This window comes from Pongo pygmaeus, chromosome 4 (genome assembly GCF_028885625.2).
Source record: "Pongo pygmaeus isolate AG05252 chromosome 4, NHGRI_mPonPyg2-v2.0_pri, whole genome shotgun sequence".
NCBI lineage: Eukaryota > Metazoa > Chordata > Mammalia > Primates > Hominidae > Pongo > Pongo pygmaeus.
Window position 1 is genome coordinate 184,436,852 of NC_072377.2, and position 14,574 is coordinate 184,451,425.

The 14,574-nt window shown below is 43.6% G+C and overlaps 1 protein-coding gene across 5 annotated transcripts in view; it reads left to right on the plus strand.

The window, feature by feature from the left end:
* The window catches only part of CANX (calnexin), a 49,271-nt gene that overhangs the window by 30,306 nt on the left and 4,391 nt on the right, over positions 1-14,574 (plus strand). For all 5 annotated transcript variants that reach the window (XM_063665392.1, XM_054489388.2, XM_054489389.2 and 2 more), the window contains exons 8-13: positions 4,162-4,351; positions 7,745-7,858; positions 8,482-8,638; positions 10,864-11,079; positions 11,724-11,843; positions 12,736-12,862. In XM_063665392.1, coding sequence (XP_063521462.1) covers positions 4,162-4,351; positions 7,745-7,858; positions 8,482-8,638; positions 10,864-11,079; positions 11,724-11,843; positions 12,736-12,862 — 924 coding nt within the window. The remainder of the gene's footprint in view (positions 1-4,161; positions 4,352-7,744; positions 7,859-8,481; positions 8,639-10,863; positions 11,080-11,723; positions 11,844-12,735; positions 12,863-14,574) is intronic.

Here is a 14,574-nt window from a genome sequence, read left to right on the forward strand (position 1 = left end):
TGAAAATACAAAAATTAGCTGGGCAGGGTGGTGGGCGCCTGTAATCCCAGCTACCCAGGAGGCTGAGGCAGGAGAATTGCTTGAACCCGGGAGGCGGAGGTTGCGGTGAGCCAAGGTCATGCCGTTGCACTCCAGCCTGGGCAACACAGTGAGACTCCATCCCCCACTCCAAAAAAAAAAAAAGGTCTTTTTTTTGTATCCTATAAAGAGCTTTGCTGATCTACCTAATTTCTTCCTTTTTTTTTTTTTTTTTGTTAAGAAATGTTGAATAATAGAATAAGTTATATGTATAATTATACATAAATTCAATGAAAATAGTTTTTCAGAAGTATCTTGTAGTTGAACTTCTTTGGATGCTCCAATACCTTGACAATTGACAATTGAATTGAATCATTTTGATACAGGGTTTTTTTTTGGTTTGTTTGTTTATTGAAGCTTTTCCTGCTAGTTTGAGATCATAAATAGGCATGCCTCTTTCTGAAGAATATAATAACCTTTTTTTTTTTTTTTTTTTTGAGATGGAGTTTCACTCTTGTTCCCCGGGCTGGAGTGCAATTGTGTGATCTTGGCTCACCACAACCTCTGCTTCTTGCGTTTAAGCGATTCTCCTGCCTCGGCCTCCCAAGTAGCTAGCTGGGATTACAGGCATGTGCCACCATGCCTGGCTAATTTTTTTTTTTTTTTTTAGTAGAGATGGGTTTTCTCCATGTTGGTCAGGCTGGTCTCAAACTCCCGACCTCAGGTGATCTGCCCGCCTCAGCCTCCCAAACTGCTGGGTTATAGGCGTGGGCCCCCGCTCCCGGATTGCCTTTTTAATTTTTTTGAGGCGGAGTGTTGCTCTGTCACCCAGGCGGAAGTGCAGTGGCGTGATCTTGGCCTACCTCTGCCTCCCGGGTTCAAGCGATTCTCTTGCCACAGCCTCCTGAGTAGCTGGGATTACAGGCTTGTGCCACCATGCCCAGCTAATTTTTCTTTTTTTCTTTTTTTTTTTAATTATTATTATTTTTTTCCAGCTAATTTTTCTGTTTCACCATGTTGGCCAGGCTGGTCTCAAACTCCTGACCTCAAGTGATCTGCCCACCTCAGCTCCCGAAAGTGCTGGGATTACAGGTGTGAGTCACTGTACCCAGCCTAGAATATAACAACCTTGTTTTCTTTTTTTTGTGACGGAGTCTTGCTTTGTCATCCAGGCTGGAGTGCAGTGGCACCATCTTGGCTCACTGCAGCCTCCGCCTCCCGGGTTCCAGTGATTCTCCCATCTCAGCCTCCCCAGTAGCTGGGATTACAGGCACACACCACCATGTCCAACTAATTTTTGTATTTTTAGTAAAGCCTTGTTGGCCAGGCTGATCTCGAACTCTTGGCCATCTGTTGATCCGCCCACCTCGGCCTCCCAAAGTGCTAGGATTAGAGGCGTGAGCCACTGAGCCCGGCTTAACCTTTTTTTGTTATTTCCAAAAGTAATACATATTTAAGGTATAGAAATTCAGAAGCCATAAATAAGCAAAAAGAAAACAAAGCGAAGGAGAGGGGTTGAAGACAAGTTGGTTAATTGGTACAGAAATAAGGTAGAAGGAATAAATTCTAATATTTGATAGTACAGTAGAGAAATTATAGTTAGAACAATTTATGATATGTTTCAGAAGAGCTGGAAGAGAATTGTAATCTTCCCAATACAAAGAAAAAGTAAATGGAGCCAGGTGCAGTGGCTCAGGCATATAATTCCTGCGCTTTTGGGAGGCTGAGGCAGGAGGATCACTTGAGGCCAGGAGTTCTAGACCAGCCCGGGCAGCATAGTGAGACCTTGTTCCTACAAAAAAACAATTGTTCAGGCTTGGTAGCATGTACCTATAGTCCCAGGTGCTCGGGAGGCTGTGTGGATCCCTGGAGTCCAGGATTTCGAGATCGCAGTGATCTATGATTGGGCCACTGCACTCCAGCATGGGTCACAGAATGAGACTCTGTCTCTATAAAATAAAAAGAAAGAAAAGGTAAATGTTTAAGGTTACAGATATTTCAATTACTGTGATTTGTTTTTTTTGTTGTGTTTTTTTTGTTTTTTTTTTTTGAGATGGGAGTCTCGCTCTGTTGCCCAGGCTGGAGTGCAGTGGCCTGATCTCAGCTCACTGCAACTTCTGCCTTCCGGGTTCAAGCGATTCTCCTGCCTCAGTCTCCCGAGTAGTTGGGACTACAGGCATGCGCCACCATGCCCGGCCAATTTTTTTGTGTGTTTAGTAGAGTCGGGGTTTCACCACGTTGGTCAGGCTGGTCTCGAACTCCCAACCTCAAATGATGGGCCTGCCTCAGCCTCCCAGAGTGCTGGGATTATAGGCATGAGCCACTGGGCCCGTCCAATGACTGTGATTTGGTCATTACACATTATATACACGTATCAAAATATCACACGTACCCCGAAAATATGTACAAGTACGATATGTCAATAAAAACATACACAAAGAAGTCACTTAAAATTATCTTAAGCATCAGCATTGTGATATATATTTGTCAATACGTGTATATACACATATACAACTTTACGTGTTATATCTAACTTTTTTATTTTTATTTATTTTTTTTGAGACGGAGTCTCGCTCTGTTGCCCAGGCTGGAGTGCACTGGTGCGATCTCCGCTCATTGCAGACTCCGCCTCCCGGATTCACGCCATTCTCCTGCCTCAGCCTCCTGAGTAGCTGGGACTACAGGTGCCCGCCACCATGCTGGGCTAATTTTTTGTATTTTTAGTAGAGAGGGGTTTCACTGTGTTAGCCAGGATGGTCTCGATCTCCTGACCTCGTGATTCGCCCGTCTCAGCCTCCCAAAGTGCTGGGATTACAGGTGTGAGCCACTGCGCCCGGCCTTTTTTTATTTGAGACAGAAACGCTGCAATCTCCACCTCCCAGGTTCAAGCGATTCTTGTGCCTTAGCCTCCCAAGTAGTTGGGTTTACAGGTGTGCACCAACATGCCCACCTAGTTTTTGTATTTTTAGTAGAGACAGGGTTTCACCATGTTGGCCAGGCTGGTCTCGAACTCCTGGCCTCAAGTGATCCACCTGCCTTAGCCTCCCAAAGTGCTGGGATTATAGGCATGAGCCACCACACCCAGCCCTAACTTTCTCAACAACAAAAGAGTGTGAAGTTCTTCCTCACAAAAATACTCATTTTCATTATCACTGACACAGCAGCATAGGATTCCTTGTTTGGATGTGCTGTAACTCAATCTCCCGTGTATTAGATATCTAGGTGTGGAATCTGGGCTTTAATATACATCACACTTAAGATGCTTTTATGGGGCCCATGTGGCTGGGCACGGTGGCTCACACCTGTAGCCTTAACACCTTGGGAGGCTGAGGTTGGGCAGATTGCCTGAGCTCAGGAGTTTGAGACCAGCCTGGGCAACATTGCAAAACCCCGTCTCTACTTAAAATACAAAAAGTTAGCTGGGCGTCGTGGCACGGGGCTGCCTGTAGTTCCAGCTACTGCGGAGGCTGAGGCAGGAGAATCACTTGAACCTGAGAGGCGGGCGTTGCAGTTAACCGAGATCACACCACTGCACTCCAGCCTGGCAGACAAAGTGAGACTCTGTCTCAAAAAACTAAAATTTAAAAAATGCTTTTATAGATTTAAAATTGTTTTTTCATTCTCCATGAGAGTTAAAAAGTAGAAAGTAGAATCATGAGTGGACATGCGTTTTAATAAAATAGAAGTTTGTGTAATTTCAGTAACGTGGTAATAATACCAGCTCTATTAAAAATGAAGAAATGGACCTTTTGTACTGGGAAGTAGTTATAAGTCCATGTATTTGTCTTCTCACTGGTGTATGTGTGTAAGCCCAATAATTGTGTTGGTTTATGTAGTTTCTTGATTTTTTTTTTTTTTTTTTTTTTTAGTGTCTATAAGTAAAGTCTTTGGTGTTAAAGATTTTAACTATCATTTGCTGTAATTCTTAGAAACCTGAGGAACTAAGCATTTATGTTTTGTGCATAAGGAAATGGGCGTTAACTTGCCCAAGACCCCAAGAGCCAGGCATTGTTCTTACCCCAAAGCCTCAGGTCATACTTCTGCTGTTTCATGTTTCATGTTAGAAGTCATGATCTTTTGTATTATCGTAAAGGGAGCTTGGAAAATTAAGTACTTTTAATTCCATTTAATGTTTTTTTTCAGTCTTGAATCCAGATAATAGTTTTGAAATACTAGTTGACCAATCTGTGGTGAATAGTGGAAATCTGCTCAATGACATGACTCCTCCTGTAAATCCTTCACGTGAAATTGAGGACCCAGAAGACCGGAAGCCCGAGGATTGGGATGAAAGACCAAAAATCCCAGATCCAGAAGCTGTCAAGCCAGATGACTGGTGAGTCTTGGGGACCTGTCTTCAAGTGTAAGGGAGCATTTCATGTATTCCATGTGGCTTGAACAACCAAATGTTGGTTGAGTAAGCTCTGATAATTTCAGTAATCCACGATGCAGTCTAATCTGTAGGGAAAATATAGAGTACTATAGCTGGAAAGGGGCCATAATGTCATCATCTGGATTGACTCACCATTTTATAAGCCACAGAATGCCACGCTTGATAGAGTTTGTCTGTGGTGACACTGTTGGTTTGTGGCAGAATCTCAGGTCCTTTAACCTGGCTACTCCAGGGCGTCTGTGAACTCACATTTAAAGCCGAAGTACTGAAATGTTAAATTTTAATTTGAAAAATAACCTTTTTCCTATTTAAACAATACTCAATTCTCTGCTCTGGGTTGGGCGGTGGAATACAAAGCCACAAGGACACCACCATCTGCCTACACAGAGCTTGAAGTCCAGTTGTGAGGCATGATGTTGGCATGTGGTATATTGTAAGGATTCATGAGAAGGTGCCACAGGAGACCAGAGCACCAGGTGTACCTAAACCAGGTATGGTTTCTTGGAGCAAGGCAAATCAGATTGAGACTTGGCAGTGAGGTGAGAGTTAAGGAGTTGGTGAATACGGAAAGGGGTTTCTGATTGAAGAATGTGATATGCAGAAGTAGAGGAGCAGCAACGAGCTTGATGTGCCAGGGAGAAATTACATGGCCTTTTATGTAGGGTGCACATTGAAGAGTAAGGAGAAATGAAGATAGCTGGGGCTGTATTCTTGTATATGGCTGTCTTTGAACTTGCAACTTCATACAGTGACTCCAGAAATGTCAGAAAGTGAACAAAGAAATTCTTACCCTTTGTAAGAGTATCCTTCTATGCTTAGCAGTTAAATTCTAGATGATCTTTTTCCTCCTTGAAAGGTAAGGTACATATAACTGAACTTTTGTACTGCACTAGTATAAATGCCAAGTTTATTTGTATATTTGGTGTATATTAGATTTGGACTTAGCCTTGTTCGGTATTATATTCCTTAACTAGCTTTATCACCTAAGAAGGCCCCTGTACCCATTAAGCGGCCACTCCCTGTTTCCTCCCCCAACTCCCAGCAACCACTAACCTGCTTTCTGCCTCTCTACATTTGTCCACTTTGTATATTTCATATAAAACGGAATCCTACAGTATGTGGCTTTCTCTGTCCAGTTTCTTTCATTTAGCACAGTGTTTTCCAGGTTTATCTGTGTTGAAGCATGTATCAGTACTGCTTTCCTTTTTATGATTGAATAAATTCTACTGTTTTGATAATGCCACATTTTATTTATCCATCCTTTGGTAGACATTTAGGTTGTTTGCTCCTTTTTGTCTGTGATTATGAATAATGCTGCTATGGATGTTCATGTACTGGTTTTTATATAAATATGCTTTTTCTTTTCTTGCTTTTTTTTTTTTTTTTTTTTTTTTTTTTGAGATGGAGTGTAGCTCTGTCGCCCAGGCTGGAGTGCAGTGGCGCCATCATGGCTCACTGCAACCTCTGTCTCCTGAGTTCAAGTGATTCTCCCACCCTAGCCTCCCAAGTAGCTGGGATCACAAGCGCATGCCACCACGCCCAGCTAATTTTTGTATTTTTAGTAGAAACAGGGTTTTACCATGTTGGTCGGGCTGGTCTCAAATCTCCTGACCTCAGGTGATCTACCTGCCTCAGCCTCCCAAAGTGCTGGGATTACAGGCGTGAGCCACCATACCTGGCCTCTTTTCTTTAGACATGGTCTCTGTGTTGCCCAGGTGGGAGTGCAGTGGTACGGTCACGGCTCACTGCAGCCTCCACCTTCTGGGGTCAAGCGATCCTCTCCCGCTTTAGCTTCCCAAGTAGCTGGGACTGCAGGTATGCACCCCTAGCTAATTTTTATGGGTTTTTTGTTTGTTTGTTGAGACAGAGTCTCGTTTTGTCACCCAGGCTGGAGTGCAGTGGCACGATCTCGGCTCACTGCAACCTCTGCCTCCCGGGTTCAAACAATTCTTGTGCCTCAGCCTCCCAAGTAGCTGGGACTACAAGCGTGCACCACTGCACTCGTGCCTCAGCCTCCAAGTAGCTGGGACTACAAGCGCGCGCTACTACAAAAAATACTTGTATTTTTAGTAGAGATGGGATTTCACCATATTGGCCAGGATGGTCTCAAAATTCTGATGTCAAGTGATCTACCAGCATCGGCCTCCCAAAGTTCTGGGATTACAGGCGTGTGCCACTGTGCCTGGCTGTGCATGTTTTTTCTTTTTTTTTTTTTTTGAGATGGAGTTTTGCTCTTGTCGCCCAGGCTGGAGTGCAGTGGCGCGATCTTGGCTCACTGCAACCTCTGCCTCCCAGTTTCAAGTGATTCTCCTGCCTCAGCCTCCTGAGTAGCTGGGATTTGAGGCATGTGCCACCACACCCGGCTAATTTTGTATTTTTAGTAGAGATAGGGTTTCTCCATGTTGGTCAGGCTGGTCTCAAACTCCCAACCTCAGGTGATCTGCCCACCTTGGCCTCCCAAAGTGTTGGGATTACAGGCATGAGCCACTGCACCTGGCTTAATTTTTGTATTTTTTAGTAGAGACGGGGTTTCATCATATTGGTCAGGCTGGTCTCGAACTCCTGTCCTCAGGTGATCCACCTGCCTTGGCCTCCCAAAGTGCTGGGATTACAGGTGTGAGCCACCGCACCTGGCCTTGTGTATTTTTTTTACTAGAGACTGGGTTTCACCTTGTTGCCCAGGCTGGTGTGGCCTCAAGTGATCCTCCTGCCTAGGCCTCCCAAAGTGCTGAGATTACAGGCATGAGCCACTCTGTCTAGCTATAGATATATATTTTCATTTCTCTTGGGTATATATACCTAAAAGTGGAATTGCTGGGTCATGTGGTAACTAACTTTTTGAGAAACTGCCAAACTGTTTTCCAAATCAGCAGTACCATTTTACTTTCCCACCAGCAGTGTATGAGGGTTTCAGTTTCTCTACATTCTTTCCAGCATTTGTTTTTATGAGTCTTTTTTATTATAGCCAACTTGGTACTAAGTGGTATCGTTTTGATTTGAACCATTTCCCTGATGGCTAATGATGTTAAGCATCTTTTCATATGCTTATTGTATGTTCGTATTGTATATTTATACATTTGTATATCTTCTTTGGAGAAATGTCTATTAAAATCATTTGCCCATTTTTAAATTGGGTTGTCTTTATATTATTGAGTTGTAAAGAGTTGTTTTACTAGGTCCTTAGCAGATATATGATTTACAAGTATTTTCTAAGAGGAATTATTTTAAATTTTGAGATTAAAACCAAATTTTTTTAGAATACTCTGTTCTGATCCACAAAGTGGTACTATACTGTGACCAGTGTTGTCATAACTGGCTTTTTCTTTTGTGTTTAAGGGATGAAGATGCCCCTGCTAAGATTCCAGATGAAGAGGCCACAAAACCTGAAGGCTGGTTAGATGATGAGCCCGAGTATGTACCTGATCCAGACGCAGAGAAACCTGAGGATTGGTAAGAACTTCTGTTAACTTTTTTTAATTACCTGGGTTTTTTTGTTCGTTTTTTTGAGATGGAGTCTCACTCTGTCTCCCAGGCTGGAGTTCAGTGGCGCAGTTTCGGCTCACTGCAACCTTCACCTCCTGGGTTCAAGCGATTCTCCTCCATCAGCCGTGCGAGTAGCTAGGATTACAGGTGTGCGCCACCACACCCGACAAATTTTTGTATTTTTTGTATTTTTAGTAGCGACGGGCTTTCACCGTGTTGGCCGGGCTGGTCTCAAAGTCCTGACCTCAAGTGATCTGTCTGCCTTGGCCTCCGAAAGTGCTGGGATTACAGGCATGAGCCACCACACCCAGCATAAGTTACCTGTTTTTATTGAAGTCAAACTTAATACTTAAATATAGCCAAGTTCCCTAATTTCAGGGTAGAATTTGACAATTTTAATTATATTTTCTTCTTTTTTAAAAAATAAATTTTTCCTGAAAAACTGTTATTACTGGAAATACAGAAACAGGAGAAGCTGGTCTGATACTGTGAAAACATTTCAGCAGGATCTTGGCAGCCCTGGGCCAGCCAGCTGTTCAAAGCCCTGCATCACAGAACCTGTTTATAATTTGTTGTTTGTACCTCCATAGGGATGAAGACATGGATGGAGAATGGGAGGCTCCTCAGATTGCCAACCCTAAATGTGAGTCAGCACCTGGATGTGGTGTCTGGCAGCGACCTATGATTGACAACCCCAATTATAAAGGCAAATGGAAGCCTCCTATGATTGACAATCCCAGTTACCAGGTTTGTGCCTCTTGATGGTTGAGTTGCTTTCATTAATCTGCTTGTATTCAGATAGAAGTTTTATCTAGAGTAAGGCTGCCAGGTTGGTCATTATATTCAAGCTGTTGAATTAAAAGCAGAAAGTAGACTTCCTAAGTTGAAAGAGAGCTTAATGGGTTAGGTGTTGCAAAGATAAACCTAGAAACTGGAGTGAATAACTTTCTTTAACTTTATTTATTTATTTATTTATTTATTTTTGAGATGTAGTTTCGCTCTTCTACCCAGGCTAGAGGGCAGTGGTGTGATCTCGCCTCACTGCAACTTCTGCCTTCCGGTTTCAAGCGATTCTCTTGCCTCAGACTCCCGAGTAGCTGGGATTACAGGCACCTGCCACCACGCCTGGCTAATTTTTGTATTTTTAGCAGAGACGGTGTTTCACCATGTTGGCCAGGCTGGTCTTGAACTCCTGACCTCGCGATCCGCCCACCTCAACCTCCTAAAGTGCTGGGATTACAGGCGTGAGTCACTGCATCCGGTCAACTTTCTTTTTTTGAGACTGAGTCTCACTCTAGCGCCCAGGCTGGAGTGCAATGGCGCAATCTCGGCACACTGCCACCTCCACCTCCTGGGTTCAAGCGATTCTCCTGCCTCAGCCTCCTGAGTAGCTAGGAGCACAGGCGTGCACCACCTCACCTGGCTGATTTTTTGTATTTTTAGTAGAGATGGGGTTTCACCAGGTTGGCCAGGCTGGTCTTGAACTCCCGACCTCAGGTGATCCACCTGCCTTCGCCTTTCGAAGTCCTGGGATTTCAGGCGGGAGCCACTGTGCCCAGCCAAGAATAACTTTCATAGTTGCTTTGTAACTATATTTAAAAACAAAAGGAAAAGAGAAATGGAAAACTGTTGATTTGGGTACCCTGCTCTTGGGTGCCAGGGTTGCTTCAGCCATAGGATCCACAGCTGAGTCTGGACAGTCTGTGATGTGGTGGGTAGAGGACTGTGGTTTGAGTCAGCATCTTGACTACATCAAGTCAGCTCACTGCTTGGCTTCAATGCTTGCAACTATAAAAAGACTGAGGCCCAAAGGAGATGGTAAGGATACAAGTAGTAAGGTTGTGAAGCTTTAGGCCTCATGCAAAAATATACACCCTCAGACCTTTGTTCCTTTATCTTTCTAGCCAAGTAAAATTATTTATAATCTCTACAAAGAGTGGCAATTAAAATTACTTATAATCATTAATTTGTACTTTATTTATATACAAATACTAATATATGTATATACATATACAGAAACAGGAGAAGCTGGTCTGATACTGTGAAAACATTTCAGCAGGATCTTGGCATAGTATATGTATATATACATATACTAATACATGTTTTTCTGTTTGTAAATTTTTTATTTTTTTCCTCATAGTCTTTAAAGATGTTATGTGAATGTATTTTTAATTGTGTAGTCAAACAATAAGATAAAAGTTTTACTTTAAAAAAGTTGCCCTTTAGGCTGGGCGTAGTGGCTCACACCTATAATCCCAGCACTTGAGAGGCCGAGGTGGGTGGATCACCTGAGATCAGCCATTCGAGACCAGCCTGGCCAACATAGTGAAACACCATCTCTACTAAAAGCACAAAAATTGGCTGGGTATGGTGGCACACGCCTGTAGTCCCAGCTGCTTAGGCATGAGGCTGAGGCACAAGGATCACTTGAACACAGGAGGCAGAGGTTACAGTGAAAAAGAAATTGCCCTTTAGTTGTTCTCCTGTTGGTGGCCATTTAGGTGGATTGTCACTTTTGCTTTCAGAGTCACTGCTGCTGTAATAATCCTTGTACATGTCTGAGTGTATGTTGTATTTCTCTAGGTAATTATCTAAAAGTGAATAGCTGGTTGATGATCATGTGCGTTTTATTTTAAATCACCACTGAAGAAGTATGTACTGACTTACGCTCCCACTCTCATTAGCAGTTGGTAAGAGTGGAGGCTGTTGAATGGGCCAGGAACTTGAGGGGTTGGTTTGGACCAAGGTCATGGGTGATAGTAGAAATTGGAAGTAGTTAGAGTCCTGCAGTCTTAGGGGCAGAGTGCGTAAAACAATCGTAGCATTTATTATTTATTTTCCTGTTGCTTATTTCAAGTTTCATGAAGTTGGCATTTCTCTCCATTGTTATGCAAAATTTCTCTTACAGTAGATTCACCATAAACTTTCGTTGATCATTATCTGAAATGATTTTCTGAAACATTTTTTTCTAGGGAATCTGGAAACCCAGGAAAATACCAAATCCAGATTTCTTTGAAGATCTGGAACCTTTCAGAATGACTCCTTTTAGTGCTATTGGTTTGGAGCTGTGGTCCATGACCTCTGACATTTTTTTTGACAACTTTATCATTTGTGCTGATCGAAGAATAGTCGATGATTGGGCCAATGATGGATGGGGCCTGAAGAAAGCTGCTGATGGGGCTGCTGAGGTCCGTGTTTGCTGCTTGTACATTTGTATCTGTTATTGTAAGGAGCTGTTATTTTGTGAAAGTCTGTGTTAAGGTTTTTTTCTTTATTTGGCAATATTGGCATAAAAAGTATAACCATATGCCTGCAAAAGACACAATATTGGGTTTTGGGGCATGATTTCATTAGTCTAATGTAGCGGCTTTACAGTCTATTTGTGTTATGTTCAGGGTTTTTTTTTTATTATTTGTCTGGGTATATATTTCAAAATTTGTCATTTAGGCTATATTTTAATGCACTCTTATATGTTGAATCTCGGTTTACACTACATATAGAATTTTCAAACAACTGGTCATGTGACCGATCTAAGAATTGGAGAGCCAGGGATACTGAGATAAGAAATTCACTGGATCCTGAGGTTAGGGGAGCCTTTTGCAGGTGATGTAGAAGCCAGCTTTTGCACCTATGAGAGTGAAATCATCTTGATTATAAGGAGAGCAAGAGGATGGAGGCTTTCTCTAATTTCTTTTTTACATTTTATGAACATTTTCTCTGAAAAAGAAGGTCTTGCATAGTGCCATGCCATAACTGAACTGCAGAAAAACAACACGGCCTATGTTTGGTGTCAAAAGCCGGAACTTTCAATCAGTCCTGTCTTGTTTTTCAGCCAGGCGTTGTGGGGCAGATGATTGAGGCAGCTGAAGAGCGCCCGTGGCTGTGGGTAGTCTATATTCTAACTGTAGCCCTTCCTGTGTTCCTGGTTATCCTCTTCTGCTGTTCTGGAAAGGTAGGAAGTTTTTTTTTTTAGAATCAATTTTAGAGACATCACTCTAGTGATTATTAAAAATAACTAAGATATGTTGCCTGAGGTTTTCTTTGTAGTGGCTCAGTAATGACTGAGCCATGTTTGGTGTTGACTTCAGAAAGCTTACTTACTGTTCCTCAGTGGCCGTTTATTGTGCCCAGATGGGAGCAGGATTTATAGCCCCTTGGTTGCTATTATTATTTATCCTAATCTGTTACTCTCCATAGTGTTCGGCAGCAACTTTCTAAAAACAACAATAAACTTAGACACAAAACTAGCCACTTGGGCAATAATCAGCTTTGCCTGCTGGCATAGCTATTTCTATTCTTTGTGATTCAGTCTTTGATTCCTCATTATCCATTCTGCCTTCACCTTCCGCACTCTCAAAACAGTATGTTGGGGTACCACAGCCTGATGTTGGGGTACCACAGCCTGATTGTTAGCTTTTCTTGTTTAGCCTTTTTTGCATGCTATCATAAAAAAAGAAAGTCTTATTTTGGCCTCTACTTCTACTAAATGAGGATTATGCTTCATCTGGCATTCATAGCACTTTGTAACTGGATCCCAAGTTCCTTTTCCAGCCTCAGCCTCTGCCACTATTCTGTGTATATGTGCCTCAGTCCCCTTGACTTTTTTGAGCTGTATTTTCCTGCCTGGCCCTTTTGTGTTTATTGTTCTACCTTGAAACACACAAGCGCATGTGCACGCACACACATACACGCACGCTCTTCAGGGTAGGAATTACATCTTATTCGTTTCTGTATATCTATCCCTGTATACAGCCTGGAACAGAACTTTGCCTGTAGGCATTCAGGAATTATATAACATAATACGTGAACATGTAAACAAAATTGTACTTTGGGGAACATTTCAGAAACAGACCAGTGCTATGGAGTATAAGAAAACTGATGCACCTCAACCGGATGTGAAGGAAGAGGAAGAAGAGAAGGAAGAGGAAAAGGACAAGGGAGATGAGGAGGAGGAAGGAGAAGAGAAACTTGGTAAGAAATAGAGTCCAGAAAATCTGCTTTAAGCCAAGACCCTACGATGTTGTTAAACCTTTACAGTCAAGTTAAGGATTGTTTTTAGCCAGGCGTGGTGGCTCAAGCCTGTAATGCTAGCACTTTGGGAGGTTGAAGCAGGAAAATCGCTTGAGCCCAGGAGTTTAAGGCTGTAGTCAGCCAGCATAGTGCCACTGCACTCCAGCTGAGCAACAGAGTGAGACCCTGTCTCTCTCTCTCTTTCTTATTTTTTAAGACAAGGTCCCACTCTGTTACTCAGGTTGGAGTGCAATGGCACAATCACAGTTCTCTGCAGCCTTGACCTTATAGGCTCAAGTGATCCTCCTACCTCAGCACCCCACCAAGTAGCTGGGACCACAGGCATGCGCTACCATGCCCAGCTATTTGTTTGTTTGTTTATTTATTTATTTATTTGATATGGTTTGGCCCTGTTGCCCAGGCTGGAGTGCAGTGGTGTGATCTCGGTTCACTGCAGCCTTTGCCTCCTGGATTCAAGCGATTACAGGCGTGAGCCACCAGACCCAGCGAGATCCTGTCTCTTAAAAAAAAAAATTGTTGGCCAGGTGCGGTGGCTCACGCCTGTAATTCCAGCACTTTGGGGGGCCGAGGCAGGCGGATCACGAGGTCAGGAGGTCGAGACCATCTTGGCTAACACGGTGAAACCCCGTCTCTACTAAAAATACAAAAATTAGCTGGGCGTGGTGGCAGACACCTGTAGTCCCAGCTACTCAGGAGGCTGAGGCAGGAGAATGGCGTGAACCTGGGAAGGCAGAGCTTACAGTGAGCCAAGATTGCGCCACTGCACTCCAGCCTGGGTGACAGAGCAAGACTCTGTCTCAAAAAAAAAAAAAAAAAATTGTTGGCCAGGCATGGTGGCTCATGCCTATAATCCCAGCACTTTGGGAGGCCAAGGTGGGTGGATCATGAGGTCGATCGAGACCATCCTGGCCAACACAGTGAAGCCCCGTCTCTACTTAAAATAAAAAAGTTAGCCAGGCATGGTAGCGGGTGCCTGTAGTCCCAGCTACTTGGGAGGCTGAAGCAGGAGAACCACTTGAACCCGGAAGGCAGAGGTTGCAGTGAGCTGAGATTGCACCACTGCACTCCAGCCTGGCGACAGAGCGAGACTCAGTCTCAAAAAAAAAAAAAAAAAAAAAATTGTTGGCGGAGCAAGGTGGCTCACGCCTATAATCCCAGCACTTTGGGAGACCAAGGTGGGTGGATCACCTGAGGTCAGGAGTTCGAGATCAGCCTCGCCAACATGGTGAAACCCCATTTCACTAAAAATACAAAAATTAGCCAGGCGTGGTGGTGGGCACCTGTAATCCCAGCTACTCTGGAGGCTGAGGTGGAGAACCACTTGAACCTGGAGGCAGAGGTTGCAGTGAGCCAAGATCATGCCATTGCACTCCAACCTGGGTGACAAGAGCAAAACTCGATCTCAAAAAAAAAAGTGGTTGGGCGCGGTGGCTCATGACTGTAATCCCAGCACTTCGGGAGGCCAAGACGAGTGGATCATGAGGTCAGGAGACGGAGACCATCCTGGCTAACACGGTGAAACCCCGTCTCTACTAAAAATACAAAAAATTAGCTGGGCGTGGTGACGGGCGCCTGTAGTCCCAGCTATTCAGGAGGCTGAGAGACAGGAGAATGGCGTGAACCCGGGAGGCGGAGCTTGCAGTGAGCCGAGA